We start from the raw sequence: 24,484 nt of genomic DNA on the forward strand, positions 1-24,484 counted from the left end.
GAGTTGTTCTATGCAAATGAATGTTGTCAGCCCTTCTAGCCCCACATGGATGGAGTCCTACGTTAAGACACAGGGCTGGATCAGATGCTATAGGAACATCAAAAATGTAGGCATGGCCAGCTCTGCCCTAGAGGTACCTGCCGTCCAAGACTCTAAACCCTTTCCTCTCTGTAGGGAATCATAGGGGCAGCAGGACAGGGGTGAGAGAGGGAAAGGAGTCTAAAAGGCAAAGCAGGAAGAAACACAGCTGCCCTTCTCAACCTCTTCTCCGAGGCTTCCCTGCAGGCAGCAGCTCCCAAGCCCAACCTTGCTCAAGGACAGCTCCTGTCAAGTCCTTGTGCTCCGTGTCCTTGATGCACAGTACATGCCAGCTAAGTGAACGTCAACAGACTTCTCAGTCTCTGAGTCTCAATTTCTTCATCTGCAAAGTAGAGAGAATTAAATGCCAAGTGATGGTAAAAAAGAAAGATAATGTAGGTAAAGCTCCTACCTACAGTGCTGGCCCTCAGATGAGCTGCAGAAAATGGTAACTGAGGTATTAGTGTTATCACAGCATGAGGAAAGGAGAGGCAAGTTGGAGACAGTTTGACATAGGATGTCTCCGTTTTTGAGGGGAAGATGCGACTGGTACCCTGACAACGTCCCTCAATAATGTACATCAAGGATGTTCCCTGGGGTAGGTCATCCTGTGCTCTCGGTGCCATCTAAGTGATTTCTAAAATAGCCTGTCCCACCAGCCTCTAGATTTTCTGCCTAAAATAACTCATTCCACTACATTTTAATTCCCACAAACTTGAGGACAGAAACTGCTTGGTTTTGCATAAAAATGTTCAGGGCTATATGGAATGGCTGCTAATGGAAATAGCTCAATCTTATGATTTGGAAAGCAGCCCTGCCACATGCCCAGGAATTCCACTGTTGGAGTTGTGTCACCTTCTGCCTGTCAGGGTTGACCTCACTTTCTCTGGGACCCATCTGGGAAGCATTGGCCTGAAGGGCAAGGACTGGCCCCTGGCTTCCCCCTTCCTTGTCCCACTGTGGACAGCATGGGGCAGTTGCTGGTCCAGGACGAGCTGTGGGTGGCGCCCGTGAAAGGAGTACCTGCTCAAATCCAGGGTAGCCGTGGGAGGCCTCCATCAACTCAGGGAAGCCTGGGGACAGGGCAGACTCATCCTCAGGTGGCCGTTAGGCCTGGAAAGAAGGAATGTCAGGTGGGCAGAGAACGAGGGTTCTGAGAAGTGCGTTAGCCCAGGGCCGAGCCCGGCCTACGTGCTCAGTTCTTGGGAAGGGCGGCCCTGCTGTTCCTGCCCTTCTCCCTGTGCATTCCCGTCTGACGCTTCTCAGGCTTACTGGCCGGGCATGGTGAAGAGTCACAGAAAAGGAAACACCTTAAGGCTTCCCAAGAGCCAGGCACTTAGAAGTGTTTTTCTTATATTAAAACGTAACATGCAAAATTCTAATCACTTTATCATTCAATCTTCTAACAACCCTGTGAGGTGGGCTGTTATTATTCCCATGGTACAGGGGAGGATGCTGAGCCGTCGAGGGGTAAGTGTCACGTCCGGGGCCCGATGCTGGTACGCAGCTGAGCCAGGATCACAGCGGGCAGTGAGTCCACTGCCCCTCACTTTGTTCCCCTCCCACTTTCTCTGTCGGGGGTCACAGTCGTGCCCGGGGACTGAAAGGAGCATCTGGTCACCAAATCACAGAAATAGGCCCTTATTTTGAATAGAAAATGATCTACTTGTTTCAACAGGTTAGAGAAGTGGGAAATGATCTCTGAGGCCCATAAGGCAGCGTCATCTAAGGACCTGTGGGGGTGATAAAAGACCAAGCCTGGTTAAGACCCCAAACCCAAACTCTCCCTCCTGAGAACTGGACTCTTCGCGTCCTCTGCTGAACTGGGACGCAAACCCCCTCTCCCTTCTCCCACAGTGATGGAGACGGGCACCAGGACAGTACAGACAACTGCCCCACTGTCATAAACAGTGCCCAGCTGGACACGGATAAGGATGGAATTGGTGACGAGTGTGATGACGATGACGACAATGACGGCATCCCAGACCTGGTGCCCCCTGGACCAGACAACTGCCGGCTGGTCCCCAACCCTGCCCAGGAGGACAGCAACAGTAAGTGGGCTCAGCCCCGGGCTCCCTTCAGCCAGGCACAGGGTGGCCCACCTCTGCCAGGGCCCCAGCTTCTCTGAGCAGCCACAGCTTGTGTGGACAGTAGACATCTGCTAGACACCAGTCTCCAACTGTCAGATAAGAGCTGCTTCCGCGCAGCCCGAGGAGGAGACCACACGGGGCAGGGAAGCAGCCACGTGCTGTTTGGGGCTTGGAGAGCTGATTCACCATCTTGCTCGTGCCTTTCACCAGAGTCACAGGGCAGGAGCGGGATGGAGGGGAGGGCACCGCAGCGCTGCGTGATGCCTGATGCCAGCAGGGGCCAAGCTGTTAAGGAAAGGTATGCACAGAGCCAGAAATGAGACAGCAGAGGGGTGAGGACACACGGTGGTGTGTTGGTGAGGGCATGCCCATCCCAGTATGCACATTCAAATTTTAATACCATCTGTCGGCTGGACAAAAGACACTGAGCTATATTCAGCCTAAGGATCACTGTAAATTCTTCTTAGATTTTGGTGACCATAATTTCCCTGCTTTTTATGCATCATAGTCCAGAAAGTACTGTAGACATTTGCTTTCGGAAGGTCAGGCTTAAGATCCACCAGTTGGGGCTTCCCTGGTGGCGCGGTGGTTGAGAGTCCGCCTGCCGATGCAGGGGACGCGGGTTCGTGCCCCGGTCCGGGAAGATCCCACATGCCGCGGAGCGGCTGGGCCCGTGAGCCATGGCCGCTGAGCCTGTGCATCGGAGCCTGTGCTCCGCAACGGGAGAGGCCACAACAGTGAGAGGCCCGCGTACCGCAAAAAAAAAAAAAAAAAATCCACCAGTTGGTGAAACCCCTGTCCTAGAGGACAGCCAGGGTTTCCTGTCAGGTCAACATTGAAGTGTACTTTTTTTTTTAAGGTTTTTTTTTTTTTTTTGATGTGGACCATTTTTAAAGTCTTTATTGAATTTGTTACAATATTGCTTCTGTTTTTTATTTTGGTTTTTTGGCTGCGAGGCATGTGGGATCCTAGCTCCCCAACCAGGGATCGAACCCGCACGCCCTGCATTGGAAGATGTAGTCTGAACCACGGGACCACCAGGGAAGTCCCTTGTCAGGTCATCTTTGGACAGTTGCCCTCCACTCTGTCCCTAGGAAGTCCTTTTGATCACCTGCAGTGGGGTTCACTCACCTGCAGTGGGGTTCACCAACCCACCACGAGGACCGCGGGGCCGGCTCAGGCACGGCTGATTCCAGGACTCCTCGCTCCACGTGGAGCTGGGTCTTGGGCTCTCTCTGCTCCTTGCCCAGCCCCCCTCTGTCACGGAGCGGGTGGCTTGAGGGTAGTAGGCATTACTGAACTGATCCCCTCCTCCTCCACCCCCGCAGGCGACGGCGTGGGGGACATCTGCGAGACAGACTTCGACCACGACCAGGTCATCGATCGGATCGACGTGTGCCCGGAGAACGCAGAGGTCACCCTGACCGACTTCAGGGCCTATCAGACGGTGGTCCTGGACCCTGAAGGGGACGCCCAGATCGATCCCAATTGGGTGGTCCTGAACAAGGTGAGGGTCATGCGGTTGGCACCGGCTCAGCGTTGCCTCTCAACACAGGCCCTTCTGAGAGTAGTTGGGTAAATTTTGAGGGTGCCGACCTCCAGCCAGGTACTGTTCCACGTCGTGTTTGTTCCTCTCAACAGCCCTGTGACAGAGCTCTTTCGTTAGCCTCGTTTTACAGATGAGCTCAAGTGTTACAAAGCTTGAATGATTACTCATTGTAGCACTGCAGTTAAGCAGCTAAGACTGCTGGACTTGGGACCGAGGCAGTCTGACCCTAGAGCCATGCTTCTAATCTCCGCAGTAGATGCTCCGGTGTGTCCTCCTCCCCGTGGACCTGAAGAAGACAGGCACAGAGAGGCTTCGTAGGTTTTCCAGTGTCACCCAGGAGGTCACATTCATTAGAAGCATATGTTCTCTAATTGTTTATTGACTCAGCCTAAGTGACAGTTTTAGCAAAACTATTTCTACTTAGCTTTGAGGGTTTTTTGTTTTTTTTTCTAAGGGTACGCTTTCTTTGAGCACACAACAAGGTAGAGCAGTTCCTCAGATAATGAAATCTTTACATGGAGGTCTGAGGTTCTGGGCTTCTCTGAGATTATTCTACCCCCTCCAAGGTTAATCTTAACCCCTTCAACTCTCTCGGCAGGGCATGGAGATCGTGCAGACCATGAACAGTGATCCAGGCCTGGCAGTGGGTACGTCCAGGGCCTCATCACCACTGGTACAGAATTCACTCTTTCAAGCTGGTGTGGCTTGTCTGTTTTTCTCATCTATTTTGATCTTTACAGGGTACACGGCTTTTAATGGAGTGGACTTCGAAGGGACCTTCCACGTCAACACCCAGACGGACGATGACTATGCTGGCTTTATCTTTGGTTACCAAGACAGTTCCAGCTTCTATGTGGTCATGTGGAAGCAGACAGAGCAGACGTACTGGCAGGCCACCCCGTTCCGAGCTGTTGCAGAACCTGGCATTCAGCTCAAGGTACTCATCTCCCTTTCCTCTGGGCCCTTCACCCACCTTTTAAATTCTGTGTTCTCCCATATGGCATTTATCCATCTAAGGAATTGATGCATTCGTGCCAGCATTCAAGTTAGGGAACACTGGAGCCCATCCAGGGCCTTGCCTTCACTCCTGCGTACAAGCTACATGCTTCCCTCTGGGTGACTGATGGTGAGAATGTCAGCCCCAGTAGGGGCCCAAGAGGTGGGGAGGATTTGGAGGTGCAGCTTCAGGCACACTCTTTTGGAAGCTGGTATTGTGTCTCCTCGATGGGGCCAGCTTTGTACAGGAGGGCTAGGAGGCTACCTCTGTTACTCCTGCTGGGAGGAAAGGCACACTTCAGAGCCCTCACTGGCCAAATGTGGGGAGCAATGGATTTTCAGCAGGAAAAACATGGGCTGGGTTAGTGGAATACTGGCCAGTGCGGCTTACTGAAAGGCTGGGGGGAGCATCGCAGTAGAAATGGCACTTAAGTGTTTATGCTTTGTGTCCAGATCCAAAGCCACCAGATTGTAACCGTGAATTCCCACCCCGTCACCACCCCAGGGATGGAGGGTGCGGGAAGGGCGGTCTGTGTGTTCTGTTCTAAGACCTCACTCGTGTCGTCCAGGCCGTTAAGTCTAAGACGGGTCCGGGGGAGCATCTCCGCAACTCCCTGTGGCATACCGGGGACACCAGCGACCAGGTCAGGCTGCTGTGGAAGGACTCCAGGAACGTGGGCTGGAAGGACAAGGTGTCCTACCGCTGGTTCCTGCAGCACCGGCCCCAGGTGGGCTACATCAGGTAGGTGCAGCGCCCCCTCCTCACCGTGCACTTGAAGTAAAGCGCATCCTCCTTCTGCATCACAGAGCCTCCGCTTCCCTGAGCCGAGGGTCCCCGAGGACACGCTGGGACCTCAGGCTCCCAGAAAAGAGGTGGGAGGACGACACCTGGCTCAGACTGACTGCCTGGATGGTAGGGCCAAACTGGCAGTAGAAGGACCTTCTGTGGGGGAGGCCTTGGTACCGGGGCACCAGAACGGGGATTCCCCTCTGCCATGCTGACCCGTGTGAGGTGAGACGTGTACTGACTCTCCCATCCGCATCCCCATGTGGTCCCTCTATCATCACTTACCCACAAACATTTCACACTGCAGCGAGTCCCTCACGGTCTGATAAACTCCACGAGGGCAGCACCCATGTCATTTTATCTTGGTCTCCCCAGTGCCTGACACAGTGATGGCGTGTCCCACCCTCGGCATGAACTGGCCCTCATGTGAGCCGATGTAATCTCCCTTATTTCCCTGTAGGACTATTTAAAAAACAACTGTTCTCAGAAGCTAGGATGCCTTAGCACTACATCTTTGAAATTTAGTCGGTGTACTTTTCTCTCTCATTCCTCAAACTTACAGATCAACACCCATGCCAGCTTATGTAGCACTTTTAGGAAGGGTGCTGATTGCTTTCTGCTGACTGGGAGCAAGGAAGCTGCTGAGTGGAAAAAAGCGCATCATGAGGGCTAGTTCATATTTTGTCCTTCTTCGAGACATTACATCAAATGTAATCTGTCTCACAGTAAGATGACCATGTTCTCAGCCCTATTAAGCTTAATGCCCCTTTTTTATGACATATTTTGAGATGCCCCCTCTGTGTCCCAAAATAAAATCATAGAAAATATAACCTACCTGCACATATTATTTTAAAGAGTCAATCTGATCTCTAATAGAGAAATAATAATTTATAACAAAATCGTGTAAATGCTTGGACACAACCACAGCCAACACAAAATGAGACAGACACTGGCACCTGTGCCTAGAATCACGGCAGAGACAATGTCCTACTACAGATTGGTGTGTTGTAGACACAACAGTGGTAATGTGACTTTCTAAAATGGTGAACAGCTACAGAGAAGGACAAATATTGTACGACATCGCTTACATGTGGAACCTAAAAGGTACAAATGAACTGATTCACAAAACAGAAGTAGAGTCACATGTAGAAAACAATCTATGGTTACGGGGGGGGCGGGGAAGGGATAAATTAGGAGGTTGGGATTGACATATACACACTACTGTATATAAAATGCATAACTAATAAGGACCTACTGTATAGCCCAGGGAACTCAATATTCTGTAATGGCCCATGTGGGAATAGGATCTAAAACAGTGGATATATGTATATGTATAACTGATTCACTTTGCTAGACAGCAGAAAGTAACACAACATTGTAAGTCAACTATATGTCAATAAAATAAGTAAATAGTAAACAGCTTAATTGTTAAACAAGACGAAGTACAGCTGACCTTTGAGCAATTCAGGGGATCAGTTCCAGGACCCCGCCAGGGATAAAGATCTGCAGATGCTCCAGTCCCATAGTCGGCCTTCTGTATCAGCGGCTCAGTATCTGCAGAGGCAACCACCTGGAGATCACATAGTAAAGTAGTATTTGGGAAAAATCCACATATAAGTGGACACATGCAGTTCAAGCCTATGTTGTTTCAGGGTCGACTGTACACAGGTTTTCAATTTACCCTGGAAAATCAGTCAATACCAGTGCAAAAACTACTTGATGTTCACAAGTGAGAGAGTTAGGTTCTAAGCCCAGATAACAGTCTCTTCACCTACCCAAGGGTCTGGAGGAGCACCCCAAAAGTGTCTGGATGCAGGACAAGTTTTGATTTTTCTCTCCAGGGCTGTGTGAGCCACCCAGCACCCCTGGCCTCTGTCACTAAATGCCACGGTGACAGCTCAAAATGCTCCCACAAATGTCTCAAACCCTGCTTAGGGAGTGCCGTCCCTCCCGAGGAGAATCATTGCTCTGGGATTCCACCAAGTGTTATCAGTTCGACCTAGAGAAAAGCAGTGGTTTTCAAGCATGAGGTCTGGACAAGGTAACTCACTGGACAGTGAAGTCACAAAGCCTCTTGGTCCTGAGCCGTATTGTGATTTCTCTTTAACTCATCAGCGAGTACCCAGCGAGTTGAACTCGGTGCCCAGCATCGTGCTAGGCCTTTGGAGAGACGGAAGAGGGGAGACGTGGACAGGTGGTCCCTGACCTCATGGAGCTTCCGGTCTCGTAGGGAAAGGGGAACACGGGAGCACGATCCAGGTCTGTGAAAAGTGGAGTATGAAACAGCAAAGACGCAGGTGGATAAGAAGTGGGACCCCTAGGTCTCATGACAGGTGCTTCCACCAACCTTGGTTGGAGACCCGCTCATGGAGACCCGCTCTGGCTGTGTTGTCCTCAGGGTGCAGTTTTATGAAGGCTCCGAGTTGGTGGCTGACTCGGGGGTCACCATAGACACCACCATGCGTGGAGGCCGGCTCGGCGTGTTCTGCTTCTCCCAGGAGAACATCATTTGGTCCAACCTCAAATATCGCTGCAATGGTAACGTACATTCTTGTCACTGCATGCTATTACTACTAGAAAAAAATCAAAGAATGCCACCCTCTTGTATAGCACACATCCCTTCCAGGAGCCACAAGCTCATGCCACATATTCCCGAAACCTGAGAATCCCTGTGTCATCCAAGTAAGAGGTAGATCTCATTTTTCCTATTTGATAGATGAGGAAATTGAGCCCCAGAGAATTAAACTGCTTGGCTTAGGACGTGGGTTCAGTGAGAGATTCAGGCAGGTTTAATTGACAGGCACCCTTCATTTTCATACAGCTCACACATAATCATAAACTCAAAAAATCCATTCTGCGTGCAAATTTTCTTGAGGCCTGTGAATGAGCATTCCTGGGCTTTAAGCCAACAATTTGCAAAGCAGCCGGCGGTAGAAAATGGCTGCCGCGGGTGTGGCGTGAAGTGGTGTCTTTGAGGGCCTGCTGGGTGGGCTGACAGCAACCCCTACAGGATGCCTCCCAGCGTGAGATGCACCAGGATGCGGGCTGGAGAGAGCCTTCCTAATCCCTCTGTGCCTGTTCTCCTTTGCAGACACCATCCCAGAGGACTTCCAAGAATTTCAAACCCAGAATTTCGATCGCCTGGATAACTAAACCAAAGAAACAATCCGTGACTGCTTTTCCAGACACTGAAACCACATCTTTTTTAACCTCCTACAACTTTCTTTATATACACTGTGGCTTTCTTTTGCCCACCCAAATATACCAAACTTTTTATATGAATGTAGCAATAAAGAAGAGAATTTCTAAAAACTGTGTTACCCAGATATCACTTGCACGGGGCTCAGGCTTTGATGATGTGTGTGCCGTTCTCTGTGGTGTCCACGTGCAACAGTCAAAAGGCTCAGGCCAGAGGTCTCATCTTCCGTCTCTCCAGTTAGCTTCACACAAGCCTCACAGTTCCGTGCTCACCTCAGCAGCCTCCTTATTCTGGGTAAGAAGCCTCAGAAACACTGCTGAGGGACACTTTTCCTATGAAGACTTTTCCTGACCCATCCTGGGGCAGATTTGTCCACTTCCTTCTGTTACCCTCCCCACCTCACACACACACCTTCTGCCCAGACTTCTATGCCAGCACTTTCAACACGGTTATTGTGCTTATTTATATATTTGGCTCCCTCTAGTGGAATATCAGCTAATTGAGAATAAAGGACCATGTCTTAACTACAATCTGTATAATCTGAGTGCCCGACATGGAGTAGATATCCAGTAAATTTTTGGCTGGCTGGCTGCACGAATGCCTTTTAAGTAATAAGGACAATAGCGTATATGGATCATAGAAGCCCTCCTACAACTCAGAAAGCTGCTCACAACATACACTCTATCTGCGGTGGTATCAGCAGCCTCGCTGTGTGTACGGGACAGAAACTTGCCTGATTTTTGCACTAGCCTTTCTCCCATTCCATTTGTTAAGCAAAGATCCAGGCAAATTTTTATAAGTTCCCTTAGATTTTTGTTTCAAGGAATATTGCTGGGCAGTAATATATTCTCCAAATTCTAAAATTCCTGGAAGTATTTTAAATCATAAATAAAGGATAAATACTGTGACCACTGTTTTATTATATTTCAGTAGTCAGAAAACACAGTGGCATACGCATGACCAATATGAGATGTGCAGGATTTCGGGCCACCTCTCACATGTAAACCCTACAGATGGAGGTTGCCTCAAAAGTCAGGACTTAGACCTTCAATCAGGGTCTTCAGTGAGTGGACAGAACTTAGACCTGTCTACCAATTATTCCCTCTGCTGACACAGAGGGAATCTAGTCTCGCAGGCAGATCCTGCTACAGGAGCTGCCTTCCCAGGATCTCTGGGCCATATTTCTGTCGTGACACATGTGGTTCCACATCTACAAATCTTTCCCAATTCTAAAAAGCCCAGGAAGGAGAAGTAAATTCATATGGTTGGAGATTGTCACCTCTCAATCTTCCCCGCTTTCCTTGCTTTTTGTATCCCGCTGAAAGGTTATTTCCTGAGCCCCGAGGGCCTCCAGGAGCTCTCTGGCCCTCCTGGTCCACACCCACTCTATGGTAGAGTTACGTCATACCTTTATAGGTATAAAAGGTATTTCATACTACAAAATTTTAGTGTGCTTTCTCTGGAGTCCTTGGCACTTTACTAGCAATATGTGATGAAGGCTACAGATACTGTTCTTGGGGGATTTCATTCTAATCACTGAAGTACATGCCAAACTGAAATATATATTTTTAAAAACCCATACAACTCAATAACAAAAAACAATCCAAGTTTTAAATGGACAGAGAACCAAACAGTTTTCCAAAGAAAACATCAAAATGGCCAACAGGCACATGAAAAGATGCTCACCATCACTAAGCATCAGGGAAATGGAAAGCAAAACCACAATGGGGGCGGGGGGGCTTCCCTAGTGGCACAGTGGTTGAGAGTCTGCCTGCCGATGCAGGGGACGCGGGTTCGTGCCCCAGTCCAGGAGGATCCCACATGCCGCAGAGCGGCTGGGCCCGTGAGCCATGGCCGCTGAGCCTGCGCGTCCGGAGCCTGTGCTCCTCAACGGGAGAGGCCACAACAGTGAGAGGCCCGCGTACCGCAAAAAAACAAACAAAAAAAACAATGGGATTCATCTCATCTATTAGAATGGCTATCATCAAGAAGACAAGAGACAACAAGTGCTGGCGAGGAGGTGTTGAAAAGAGAACCCTTATATACTGTCTGAATGTAAATTGGTCCAGCCACTGTGGAAAACAGTATGGAGTTTCCTCATAAAATTAAAAATAGATCTACCATAAGATCAGTATATACCAAAAGAAATGAAAATAGGATTGCAAAGCAATACATACACTCCCATGTTTATTGCAGCATTATTCACAATAGCCAAGATATGGAAACAACCTAAATGCCCAATGGATGAATGGATTAAAAAAAAAGATGTAGTATACACACACAATGGAATATTATTCAGGCATGAGAAAGGAGGATCTGCCATTTGCAACAACATGGATGGACCTTGAGTATAGTATGCTGAGATAAGTCAGATACAGAATGACAAATACTGTGTGATATCACTTATATGTGGAATCTAAAAAAGTCAAAACTTTTGAAAAACAGAGTAAAATGGTGGTTGCCAGAGGATGGGGAGTGAGGGGATAAGACTGCTGTTGTTTAAGGGTACAAACTTGCAATGAGAAGTAAATACGTCATAGAGAGCCAATGCATGATACAGTGAATATACACGACAATATTGTACTACAATCATCAAACTTGCTGAGACTAAAACTTATCCCACCCACTAAAAAGAAATGATAATTATGTAATATGATAGAGGCGCCAAATATCACTGCAACAGCAATCACATTACAACATGTAAATATATCAGATTAACATGTTGTATACCCTAAATTCACACAACGTTATATATCAAATATATTCAATTTAAAAAAGCGAAGAAGTGGAAGAAACTATGAAAATCGGGAAGCACTTGAGAGAAGCTAGACAAAGGCCAGACACACACCATAGGAACAGACTAGCAGGTGTGGTACCCTCTTCCCCAAGTCACAACCTGGGACTTTTGAATGTTTACACTCAACTTTATCTCAGTGACTCAAATTCCTATTAGAGTTTCATTCAGGTTAGTAAGGGCCTCCTTTGAGTTTTAGTAACACCCCTAGGAGTCTGAGCAGCCATCACTCACCAACGAGGATAAAGTCATCCCGTTGCCTATCCACCTCCTCACTTCTGACTGAGATCAAGGGTCCTGGGGGCGTGGGAGGTGTGACTGGCCGAGAGAAGAGGCTCATCACTGTGGGAAAAATACCGTGCCTGGGTAGACTCCCACCAGGTGTGGGGAGAGTTCTTGGGGCAGGAGGAGGGTGCAGAGGGCATCAGGAGACAGCTCCAGGGCCTGTGAGCAGGTGCAAAGAGGGAGGTAGAGCACATTTTGCCTCCACCCAAGAAAGAAAGGAAGCTCTCCCGTCTCCCCTCCCAGGTTATTATTCCGGGATCTCAGAATTAACTAAAGATACAAACTACAAAATCTGAAGTTTATAAGTTCAACTTAAAACTCTTACTATACTCGGGGAAAGGGCAGGGAGGATAAATTAGGAGTTTGGGATTAACATATACACACTACTATATGTATAATAGATAAGCAACAAGGACCTAGTGTATAGCACAGGGAACTCTGCTCAATCTTCTGTGATAAACTACAAGGGAAAAGAATCTGAAAAAGAATAGATATATACATATATACACATATATGTATAACAGAATCACTGTGCTATACACCTGAAACTAACAAACATTGTAAATCAACTGTACTTCAAGTTTTTAAAAATCTTACTATTCTACTATACTCTATCAATATGCAAATCTACTTAGTACTCTATAGCAAAATTTATAACCACTGTTAAGCTTTTGTTTAGTCCCATTTGCAAACTTAATTAAATCTCCCTAAGCATTTAAAATTGCACTTATAAACTTAATACATTAATCTATAACATAACACTACAGTAATTTGTGATATACTATAAATTTACTATGTTTCAATTTCACTTATAAATTTTTCTGTCATTTGTCTGACAAAACCTACCTACATACTTACATAACTCTTACAAATATAACAAACATGAATATTGTGGATCATAAGGTATCTTAACCACCTATTTATATATTCAACCAAACCCTCCCATACCTTTTAACTTAAAATTACAAGACTAAAATCAAATACTCAAGTTCAGTTTATTAAATTCTCGAATATGCCAAATTCTCTTAAATATTTCAAGTACTTTACACACCACATAGTCAAAGATAATTTCCAAACACCACACAAAAATATTGGGATGACTGGTTCAGCATCTCTATATTTAAGTTTTCTTAGGAATAAAAGACCCTTACCCAATAAGGAAACTATACTGTTTCAAGACATGTGGGGTGAACTCAGTGGACTGAGGTTATTAGCCAAAGTTTTGGGGCTCTGGACACTGAAGGGGATTTTTCCCATGACCCCAAAGGGAAAGCTGAGCTCTCCTATAGTCCCAATGTTATTAGGGACTCCAAGTGTATGCCTTCCAAACAGGTGGCTCATATCCCACTCCCCTAGATTCGTGTATAAATGACCTAGTTCTCAAGTTTCCTCACCTCTGGACCAGATTCTTTTTGTGCTGGAAGGATCTACAGTAGCCATAATTGTGTTTTCTGTGTACAAAAGCTTCCCTCATAAGGAAAAAAGCAAAATCAACAAAAAACAGCTAAGTGACAACATTGATAGATTTTTTTTTTTTTTAATTTTGGAGGAGTCTGGGAAATGCATCCCCAACTCCAAATAAGTGGCTGACAATTGTTCTAGAGCACAGCCCATTTCTACCATGGGGATTGTCACTCTACAGAGGGGCCTGTCGCTGTACCTTGGTGCAGCCCTCCCTGGCTCCAAGGCCATCAACACACAGCAGGCTGCAGCATCACTGAATGGCCTGGCGATCCTGCCACAAACCCTCCGAGGCAATGAGCTCAGGGTCCACCCTCTGCCTGAACGGAAGAATTGGGGGAAAGGGAAATATGAGCAGGTGGGTGGGTCTGTGTCTCAAGGTGCTACCCTACCTCATTCTGAATGATCTCAAATGTTGGTGATCTAAAGGGTAGGATCATCTTTGGGTTTCTGGGGCCTACCTGAAAAAACAAAATAGCCACCAGGGATACGGTTTGGAAAAGTAGGACTTAATGAAGGAATGAAACTGGAGTTGGTCTAGAGGCAGAGGGGGGTGGCCCATAGAAGAGAGAAAGGGATTCCCCAAGGCTGGTGGAGCAGAGGGGTGGTGGGGTCTGGAGTGGCAGGGTCTGCCCCACTCCCACACAGCAGGAGAAGGTGGAGGAGCCTCCAGTGGGGCACCCGTGGGTGACTGTGGACTGGACACTTAGCCCGCACCCTGAGAGCAGAGGTGAGGGCTCTGGGTAGCCAAGGCTGCAGGGGCAGACAGGCCCATTATGAGCAGCATCACTGCAGCCACCAAGAAATGGCGCCCCCGTGTGGTGGAGGACCAGACGCCCGCAGGAACATCCAGTGGCTGAAGAGCAATGGTAGAGTGGGTGACCACCAAAGATAAAGCCCCCAGTCTCATATTCTGAAGCCATAGAAGCCCAGGGATACTGAATGGGGGCATGGGGGTGAGGGAGGAGCCCCAGGAAGAACTGACAATGGAGGTCGGCCGGATGAGTGGGCAGGAGGCCAGAGTGAGAGCAGGGGCATCTGCTGAGCCCCAACAGAGTGGAGCAAACAGAAGGAAAGTCAAGGAAGGGAGGACATGAGGGGCAGCGCCAAAGGGATCTGCACTCGGAGAAGAGAACTGGGCCACAGCGAGAGCGGGACCGCCTCCACGACCCACACTCCCAACGCCAGAAGGTGTTTCTGGAGACACTGTCCATCCAGCTCCGTTCACCAGAGGCAGAAGCAGGCAGCCCTAGACCCACATGCAGAAATGGGGAGCCTGCAAAGCACGTGTACTGTTCTAAGATAAAACTCCTGACCATGTGTTGTTTCTATAAGAAAGAATGGAATACAAGTTAAGAAACAGACCAAGGAGGGCTTCCCTGGTGGCGCAGTGGTTGAGAGTCCGCCTGCCGATGCAGGTGACACGGGTTTGTGCCCCGGTCCAGGAGGATCCCACATGCCGCGGAGCGGCTGGGCCCGTGAGCCATGGCCACTGAGCCTGCGCGTCCACGGTTTAAATGGGTTCAGCAAAATATTGCCTAAGAGAAGTATAGATGAATAAATGATACAAAATGAGAGCAATTAATATACAAACAAAACAGCCTTGATTTCAGCTCCTAGCTCACACCACCAAGGCTGGACCCCAAGCCGGTTTCTTGAGCCACTACAAATCAGACTTGCATTATTCAGCTCCTACTGACTAAATTTGTTCTTAAAATCAAAAGCTGCCTGTGTTTAAACCAGGCCACATCCTTCACCTTAGAAATTCCACAAAATAGCTCCTGAGCCGAGGGGTCCAGATGGGTGGCTGGGTGGTGGAGCCAGGTCCCAACCCTGCCCTGAAGGGTAGCCCTCAGAAGTCACAGCTTCAGCTCAAAGTACTCTGAGCAAAGGATTCATTTCAGTCCTTGATCCAAGTGGTGAACTAACACACAAGTTTCGCCTCCGTGAAGTTTAACTTGCTAAGTACTACCAAATGTATACACGATGAAGCACAACAGGAATCCCTGTCGGGAGCATGTGTGCCCACAAAAAAGACTTGTCCAACTAAGCGTGAACATCTGTTGCCACGTTTCAGGTTCTTAACTAAATACTTGTTCAGTAATGCTTATTTTATAGCATCCGCTAGAGTAAGCAGTAGCAGACATCCAAAGTCTAAGAAAAATGTATGGAAGGAAAATTCTTACCGAAAATTTCTCCGTTAATTTATTTTTAATGAGTTATCCTGTTCCCCAACCCTCTCCCACCAGAATTCTGAGGATGAGAGTTCGAGAACCAACATCTCGCAAGTCCCTTCTCACCCTGCGGTTTCTGTGAGCTCCTGGAGGATGAGGACTGTGCAGTTTTCATCTCCATCCCTCCCCTCTCCAACCCCCCACCCCCGCCCACATTAAAGTGTTGAATTGGAAAAGCCAACTGCATCAAGCCCAAGAGCAGTCGGCTTCAACTTCCTGTCTTTCTCCAGAGAATACACTAGGTGGCGGCAATCCTCTAAAAATAGGCCTATTCTGAACAGACTTTTTTTTTTTAGCTAAAAGACAACTCCTAAAGTTCATTAAAAGTAAAATAACAACTACTACAGTTTATTAAAAACTTACTCTACCCCTAGCACTGTTAACTGCTAATAGTTCAGTGCTTAAGAACTCTTATTTACCAAAACATAACAACTAAACCAAAAACAAGCACCATACATGAAACATCCTAAATTTGAATTATTGCAGATTAGGCTCTGAATGAACACTGAAGCCTCATTTCCTTTGGTTTCTTTCAGGAATTGCCTAGAGAAGCCTTTTTCCATGTCCCTCAACCTAAATTCACATGATAGTCTTCTCTGTGAGCCAAGCAAAGAGCCATTCTCCATCCATTCATTATTCATTCATTCACTCACTCACTCATTCATTCATCAAACACCCAATAAGCAATTACCATGTGCCGCACACTGTGCTAGGCACTGTGAGGGCTACAAAAAAGGTACACAAATGCAGTTGGCTTCAGTCCAGGCCTCTGTATGAGTAAAGTCATTTTCATTCTAGTACTGATCATAATTGTAAAAGTATTATTTATTTTAGAATTAGATGAACCTTAAAGCCAATCTCTAGATTCCCTTGCTCTTAGACTATCTATAACGCATTTGTCTATTGGAAGAACCCCTACTTACTTAATCCTGAGAGTTCTTAGCTGGGTCAAAAGAACCTTGTCCTAAATGTCCCACCAGGAAGGATTTTCCAGGGAGCAGAGGGCAGAGTCCCAGGCCAGGGCAGGTGGCTTGACAGAAACTGATTGAGGCAAAAACTGGCCTGCAGGGTGTTTTCGTTGTCGTTTGGTAGTTTGTTGGTTTTGTTAACCTGATCAAACATTTAAAACACGGAAGAGTTCACATAAAAATCTGGATTTCCAGCTTCCCTCAAAAAATCAAAAGCTCTGGCCACACCATCTGCATTCCTGACCAGGAACCTCAGCGAGGGCTATGTCCGCCAGGTCTCCCAGGGCCCATTCAACCCTCGGCACTCAGTAGGCTCCTGCCTGGCTGCTACGGGCGTCTGAGTCTGACTGAGATCCTCAACTTGCCATATCCAAGGTACTCGGCAAAGCCAGCCGGGAGTACAGAGAAGGGTTAGACACCAGCCCTCTGCCTGATGACCTGCTAGATACCTTGGCCCTAGTCCCACAGCTACTGAATGGCTCAGCCTGGGCTCTAATCCAAGTGTCCTAAGTCCTCGTCCTAGCAGGACTCCGCAAGAAACAGAAGGCTGTCAAATTCGTAACTGAGAAGACATTAATAAAGGGGCTAATGCAGAAGGTAGGGGCAGGTTTCGGGAAACCAAAAGCGAGAATACAGTATCCCTTCCTCTGCTGCCGCCCCACTCCACCCACCAAGCAAGAGAGGGGGGCTGTTCCCACCCCTCCCCACCTCCCTTGACAGAACTAGAGGCAAGAGTTGTCACCACTTCTGGAGAGGGTGAGGGCAGTGAGTGCAGCCAACAGGACCTTGGGTAGAGGGGCACAGCCACACCCCACATGTGCAAAATCCCACGAAGGAGCCAAGGAAACAAGCAGCCCACCCTCAGTCTCCTCCCCCTCCCCGATCACTCAGACTCAACCAGAGCCAATGTGCCAGGGGGTCCACTGATGCAATACGCCAATGCCAGCCCCTCCAGACAGAAAGCAGAGGAAGGGCAGGTGGGGAGTGGGCCCCCCTTCTGACCCAGGACAAAGAGAAGACCCCCTACTTCTACTCCACCTTAATTCAGCTCCACCACACTGCCCTCTGCCCCGGGCATTGGACCAAAATATCACACACCAACACAGACAGGAAGGAAAAAGACTAACAGTGGGCTTCCCTGGTGGCACAGTGGTTGAGAGTCCGCCTGCCGATGCAGGGGACACGGGTTCGTGTCCAGGTCCGGGAAGATCCCACATGCCGCAGAGCGGCTGGGCCCGTGAGCCATGGCCGCTGAGCCTGCACGTCTGGAGCCTGTGCTCCGCAGCGGGAGAGGCCACAGCAGTGAGAGGCCCGCGTACCGCAAAACAAAACAAACAAACAAAAAAAAAGACTAACAGTAACAGCTGGACTCAGAGAGCATTCCAGACACCTTGTACACATTACATCTAATCCTGACAACAACCTGCAAGGGTGGAGGAGGGCAGGGGGAGGAGGGAGAGGATTCCCTTCTTGTAACTGAAGAAACCGAGGCACAGATTGGGAAAGGGACTTGGCAAAGGACACCTACTTTATAAATGGCAGAGACAAGATTCAAACCCGGTGTCCCTGGCTCCATAACCTGAAATTATTATATAGTTATAGAAAATATGCATCAATTGTGCAGAAGAGTTAACAAAGCAGGCCTGAGATTTCTATCCTAAAAGCCTGCTTGCAGTTTTGATCATGAAGAGATGTCAAAGGACAAAATTGGTTTTTCCTCCTCTACTACAGGGACTGTTTGGTTATTCTGCTTTATTCTGTTTATACAGTGAATTACATTTTTAGGTGTCTTTTAATATTAAATCATTCCTTAAAAAAAAAAAAAAAGCCTGCTTGCCAAGTTGGCCTCTGGCTGGCACCTGAGAGCCTGGGTTTGGGGAGGGCTACCTCCATTCCCAGAACTGATAAGTGTGGCCCATATTGTACCATGTGGCTTATGCTGAACACCTGCTTCCCTGCCGGGCGTCTGGAACTTTGGTACATGCTAGGCAGAGTGTGCTTGCATGCCCAGCCCCCAGTAACAACCTGGCTGCTGAGTCTTTAATGAGCTTCCCTGGTGGACATTTCACATGTGTTGTGACAACTCCTTGCTGGAGGGGATTAAACACGTTCCTCTGGGAGAGGAATCTTGGACACATGCACCTGGTTTCCTTAAGATTTTGCCCCGTGCCCCTTTTTCCTTTGCTGATTCTGCTTTGTATCCTTTGCTGTAATAAATCATCACCATGAGCTTGTCTGTATGCTGAGTCCTGGGAGTCCCCTAGCAAGTCACTGTATGGGAGGTGGTCTAGCGCACCCCTGAAACATCAGGCACCTCTCACTAGCAGCTGAGTGAGGCCGTGGGGCTTGTCAAGTGCAAAGACGAAATGAAGGGCTATTTCTGCATCACTCATGAGGAAATAAAGAGGGATGCAAAGGTAAAAGCTAAGGTTAGTAACTACAAATGCCCTGTGGGACCAGAGGAGAAGACTCACAGTGGAGACCACTGAGGTGAGACCCACATGACCAGGGGCAGAGACCAAATGGTGTGGCTTATTCGGCTAGTCCTGCACCTGGAGGAATTTAAGGTAGAGGCTACGACTCCCAATATCTGCTCTATCCTTCTTTCATAGGCATAGAGCCCACAATTTTACCTGGAACATAGATGCCTGGAATAAGTCTACATCTCCCAGATTTCCTTGTAGTTCGGTGTGGTCATATGACTAAGTTCCAGCCAATGGCATGTAAGCAAAAACATTATGGTAGCTCTGGGACTCTTCTTTTAAAGACAGTTGATGTTTCCTCTCTATCCTTTTCTCCCTCCTCCTACTCTGGAATATGGATGTAACGGCCAGAGGTCCAGAAGCCATCTTCGACAGAGGAGAAAACTTCGGGAATGGAAGTGTCATAGCACAGAACAGGATAGAATTGGTACTGTGAAGTCACACACTGGCCCTAATATTTCTACATCTCAGCTTTTTGAAAATGAGAATTTTTTATCAGCATATTTGGGGCTTTTCTGTTACTCCCAGGTGAATTTAATTCTCCCTAATACAGAAGATACTCAGGATGGGCAAGTGTTTGCAAAGTTATGTATCCAAAACCATAAAATCACCAGATTTTGTATCTGAATGGTGATTAGGGACCATCTTTTTCAACCTCTCCATTTTACAATTGGAGAAACGGAGACCCGGTCATCTCTGATTTGTCAGGGTCCCACAGCTAGTTAGGAGCGGGGCTGAGACTAGATGCCAGGTGTGGGAACCTGCGGGCTCAAGCTTCTCCTTCTGCTGTGAGAACCACCTCAGCTAGGCCAGGTCAGAGGTGAGGTCTGAAACGCTGCTCCCCTCCAGAGCGCTCCAACAGAAAGTGCTAAAAGAAGGTACGAGACAAAATTCCAGGAGTCTCCCTGGAGGCCACCACACCTCCTGTTTTGATGGGGAAGACCCAGCAGTGGAAGGTGGGCACGTCCTGGGACTTTGGAGGCCCCAGCTTTTCTTCTCCACACCTTCTTGTCACCCTCACCAGACTTCATGCTTCCATCTATCCTTGGAGCTCAAACCCGAGGCTACTGGGAGTGCCTCTGACCCATGTGGTGCATATTGAGCAGAACCCAGGCTGGACTTGAGCCCCACCTGTGCCTCCTTGGCCAGCTGCCTTTATGAAGCGCACAAAACCAGCAACTTTATACAGCTGACCCTTGAAAAACACAGGTTTAAACTGTGGGGAGTCCACTTAGAAGTGGGCTTTTTTCAACAAACACGTACTGCGGTACTACCCAGTCTGCAGCTGGTTGAACCTGCAGGTGAAGAAACACATAATACGTAGGGTGGACTGTAAAGTTATACTGGATTTTCCACTGTGCGAGAGGGTCAGCATCCCCAGCCTCCATGTTGTTCAAGGGTCAACTGTACAGCGGCCCTAGTCAGCCTCAGGCTTGAGAAAGAGCTCACTGGCATCCATCTTGCTTCCCAAAGCACGCTTGGCCTTGCTTCCATCAGGGGAACTTATGTTCCTGCTGAAAAACACTGTGGCAGATGCGTTTGGTGTCCATCTCTCTCAGCACTTCTCACTCACTGATGTCAAACTGCCGGCCCTTTGTTCCAGAAAGTTCTCTGGTGCCGAGACAACTTTTCTACCCATGTCGCAGGCTGGAAGTACAAGGGAATTAAAGAGTCCCGGGAACAGGCTCCAACTAGCCCCTCACCTTGTGGGGGGATGCCCCTGAGGTATTGTTGCAATGTACATAGAAGTGAGAGTTTTCTTTCTTCTCCTGAGGGCAAGGAAAGCAAAGGGAACTGCGAACAGGCTAGAGAAGAAACATAACCTGGCCTGAAAGAGTTAATCACTCCTTGTTTTACTCTGTCACTAATCTGTAGTAAATAGATTTGTACTTTACAAAGCTAACCTCACTCCCTGACACTATGTAATTTACATTTGGCACCTATTATCCCCAACTCTCCGTGAATTACATCCGATAAACCAGAGGCAAACGGATGCAATTACCCGGTGGCCTGACAACCAGCTATGACTGTCTTGAAATAATGTAAAGGAAAGGAAGAATGCAAGACCTTCACTACTTTGATCCTTATCATATACCCGGGACTGCGAGACCCACATATAAAATCTTCCCTGATTTCCAAGGGATGGGGGAGCACAGTTCTTGAGGCACTAGCCTGCTGTGTCTTCCCTTCTGCCCGGCAGAAAAATAAAGCCATCTCTCTCTTCCTCCAAATTCCCTGTCTCCGTATTTTTGTTCGGCACTGGTGCACAGGGAAGCCGATATTTCGGCAACAGTATGTGTTCTCTGTCACCCCCAGCACGATGAAGCTCCAATTGCCTCAGTGGTAAATGCCTTCTTCTCCCTGCCTCACTCTCCACTCCCCTACCTGGGGTTCCTTCACCTCCAAATAAACAAGCTGTACTCAAATCCTTAACTCAGCGTCTGCTTCTGGATAAACCAACCAGAAGTAAACCTCCCTCTCTACTAGGCCACTTAGATTTTACTTGATCCAGAGTTAGGGAAACTGAGGCTTGAATGGATACTCAGTGCTCATGAACATGCGCACACATACAGACGTAGAAATGTCCAACTCCCCTCTGGAGCAGTCATCCCAAAGATATCCATGTGTCTCAGCCACTTAGCTAGGCTTCACTGTCCCTCCATGAATAGCCCAGAGGTCCAGTAAATAAAAGGAAAACGAGAACAATGAGGGCATAGTGATACTGGATCTCACTCATCTTTTCAATCATACCCGCCGTCCACCATCACATCCAGCCCACAGACTTTGGTAAATGCTCATTAAATATCTGTTCATTAGAGAAGCAGTTAGAAACAGGCAGCTTCCGCTGCACAACAGCCCACCTCCAATGCCCAACTATCTCATCTCTCTGGGCACCGAGGATAATTCCCCCACCCCTACTCTCTCCACACGTAGCGGTGCAGAAACTGTACTTGGTTTTTTTTCAAACTATTCTTCTGCATCTTCAGAAGCATGTGCCAGGAACATGCTCATGAAACAGCCTGCTTGTTCATAAGTACATTTCCATTTTAGCAAGCGCAACTGTCGTTCCTGCTGGTCTCACCCATGCCACCTGCCCAGAGGGAAAATTTAATTCACAGAAACTCAGAGTACCTCCCAATTCAGGGGTTCTCTCAAGAGCCTCCCTGACAGTTGTCATCTCGCTATTTCATGAATACCTCAAGTGACAGGGAACTCACTACCTACAAACGTTTGACCTGATAGGCTATAAGAGGTAGACACTATCCTTTTGTTGGAAGGTTCTAATTATAATAGTTTTGAATAACAGACATCCATTAGACATTTACTATATGCCAAGTGCTATTAAAAGTGCTTTACCTGTGTGAATTCATTTAATCACCACAGCAACCCCATGAAATAGTTGCTATCGTTATCATCCCCACTTCAGAGCACAGAGAAGTTCATAGCTTGCCCACTATCACAGAGCTGGCAACTGGCAGAAGGAGATTTCAAATCAAGGAAATCTCACACCAGGGTCTTCCTTATTGCCTTTTTTTTTTTTTACTCGGGGTAGAAATCTCCCACCATATTAACTAATAAGCCCTTGTAGGTCCAGATCCTTGTGAAATTGTGATGAAAGCCAAGGACCCTCCCTCTCCCTTTGCTAATGTGCAGATGGACACAACATTTTGCATATAATTTCAGGGAGTCAACCTGCCCAGCCCATGGCACGCAGGTTAAGAACCACTACCAACACACCAACACAGAATATTTTGCATTTGCCTCTACTTGAAAGTCATTTGAGGAGATTTTATGTATCCAAAGGGCTTCCTCATGTTTCTCCAAGCTAAATTCACCCAGTTCCATTATGAAAGAATATTCAACCACCCCTCCCCCCAGTAACCAAAGAAAGACAAATTTTAAAAATAATGAGATTAAACAATAATGAGTGCTATTATGTACTTAAAACAAGCAACAATAAAGAAAGACTTAAAAATCATGTGCTTGAGGGTTGTACTCATTTGTTGCTGCTGGCATTGGACCTACATCCACTACCTTTAGAAAGAAATTTGGCAACACACAGGAAGGAGTGACGAAAATGCCCAAAAGCTTCTGACCTGACAATTCCACTCCCAGAATCTATTCCAAGACAATGATTTATGTGGAAATAAAAGCCATATATAGAAAGATATTCATAGCAAACTTACTTCTAAGAGCAAAAGAGAAAAAAAAGGAAAAACTTAATGCCCAGAAAACAATGGGATAATTATATAGTTATTAATAATGCAACATATCAAACAATGGAAAGCATTATAATAATATTCAGAGAAAAAACGTGTAACAGAGAAAGAAAGTCATGATTGTTGTTAATTATGGAGTGATAGGGCAGGAACGCCCAGAGAGTTTTAATTAGCTTTTTAGTGCCTCACTCTAAAATGTGAGACCAAACAATGACAATAAAAGCAGCTCAGAGGGGTGAGAAAGAGGCCATAAAAGGACCAGAGGAACAAGTAAAAGAAAAAAACTAAATAATACCCTCCTTGGGAATTCCCTGGCAGTCCAGTGGTTAGGACTCCATGCTTTCATTGCTGAGGGCCTGGGTTCAATTCCTGGTCGGGGAACTAAGATCCCGCAAGCTGCGTGGCACAGCCTAATAATAATAATAATACCACCCACCTTGAAGTATGAGAAGATATGTGCTATGGTCCATATATTTGTGTCCTCCCTAAATTCATATGTTGAAATCCTAACCTCCAAAGATGATAGTATTAGGAGGCTGGGTCTTTAGAAGATGTTTATGTCATGAGAGTGGGGCCCTCAACAACAGGATTACTGCCTTATGAAGAAAAATAAAAAGGCTACAGAGACAGCCCAGCCTCTTCCACCCTGTGAGGACACAGCAAGAAGGTGCTGGTATGAGCCAGGAAAAGGGCCCTCACCAGAAGGCAACCAGGCTGGCACCTTGATCTTAGAATTCCCAGCCTCCAGAAGTGTAAGCAACAAATTTCTGTGGTTTATAAGCCACCCAGTCAGTGTTTTTTTTTTTTTTGTTAGAGCAACCTGAACAGACTAAGACAATATGCATCCATGAAACAAGAACAGAATGCTATTTTTAGGGAGGGAAAAGAATAATCAGAAAACAGAAAAGAACTCTTGGTAGATAGAATTATGATAGCTAACATAATAAATTCAACAGAAAATCTGGAAGATAAAATGGAGAAATCTCCAATAAAGGGAACACAATAAATAGAAAGTGGGAGAGAAAAGGTGACTAATCTGGAAGGCTCAGTATCTACCTAAGAGGAGTCCAGAAAGAGAGATCAGAGACAATTTCCAGAACAGGGAATTTAACTGGCCAAGGCAAAGGCATATACCCTGCCCACAGCTGGGCAGGGAGGGGAGGATTTGGCCTCTGAGTTCTTTAGAGAAAGGGCACTGCCTCCACCACAGCTATACCCAGGAGTATCGTCTCCAGGAGAGAAAGTAATAAGGTGCTATTAGGAAATGAAGTTTAGATAATGGACAGACAAAAACTACTAATGTCACTACACAGGAACACATGTTGACTCCTAGAAAACAT

At 47.2% G+C, this 24,484-nt stretch overlaps 1 protein-coding gene across 1 annotated transcript in view; it reads left to right on the plus strand.

Annotated features, from left to right (window-relative positions):
- The window catches only part of THBS4 (thrombospondin 4), a 47,047-nt gene extending 38,235 nt beyond the window's left edge, over positions 1-8,812 (plus strand). Inside the window, exons 16-22 of the mRNA XM_024755711.1 lie at positions 1,936-2,129; positions 3,497-3,675; positions 4,316-4,364; positions 4,458-4,654; positions 5,283-5,455; positions 7,899-8,038; positions 8,592-8,812. Coding sequence (XP_024611479.1) covers positions 1,936-2,129; positions 3,497-3,675; positions 4,316-4,364; positions 4,458-4,654; positions 5,283-5,455; positions 7,899-8,038; positions 8,592-8,653 — 994 coding nt within the window. The 3' untranslated portion in view covers positions 8,654-8,812. The remainder of the gene's footprint in view (positions 1-1,935; positions 2,130-3,496; positions 3,676-4,315; positions 4,365-4,457; positions 4,655-5,282; positions 5,456-7,898; positions 8,039-8,591) is intronic.
- Positions 8,813-24,484: the final 15,672 nt, after the last annotated feature.

The sequence above is a fragment of the Neophocaena asiaeorientalis genome, unplaced genomic scaffold (assembly GCF_003031525.2).
Source record: "Neophocaena asiaeorientalis asiaeorientalis breed wild unplaced genomic scaffold, Neophocaena_asiaeorientalis_V1.1 scaffold37, whole genome shotgun sequence".
Lineage (NCBI taxonomy): Eukaryota > Metazoa > Chordata > Mammalia > Artiodactyla > Phocoenidae > Neophocaena > Neophocaena asiaeorientalis.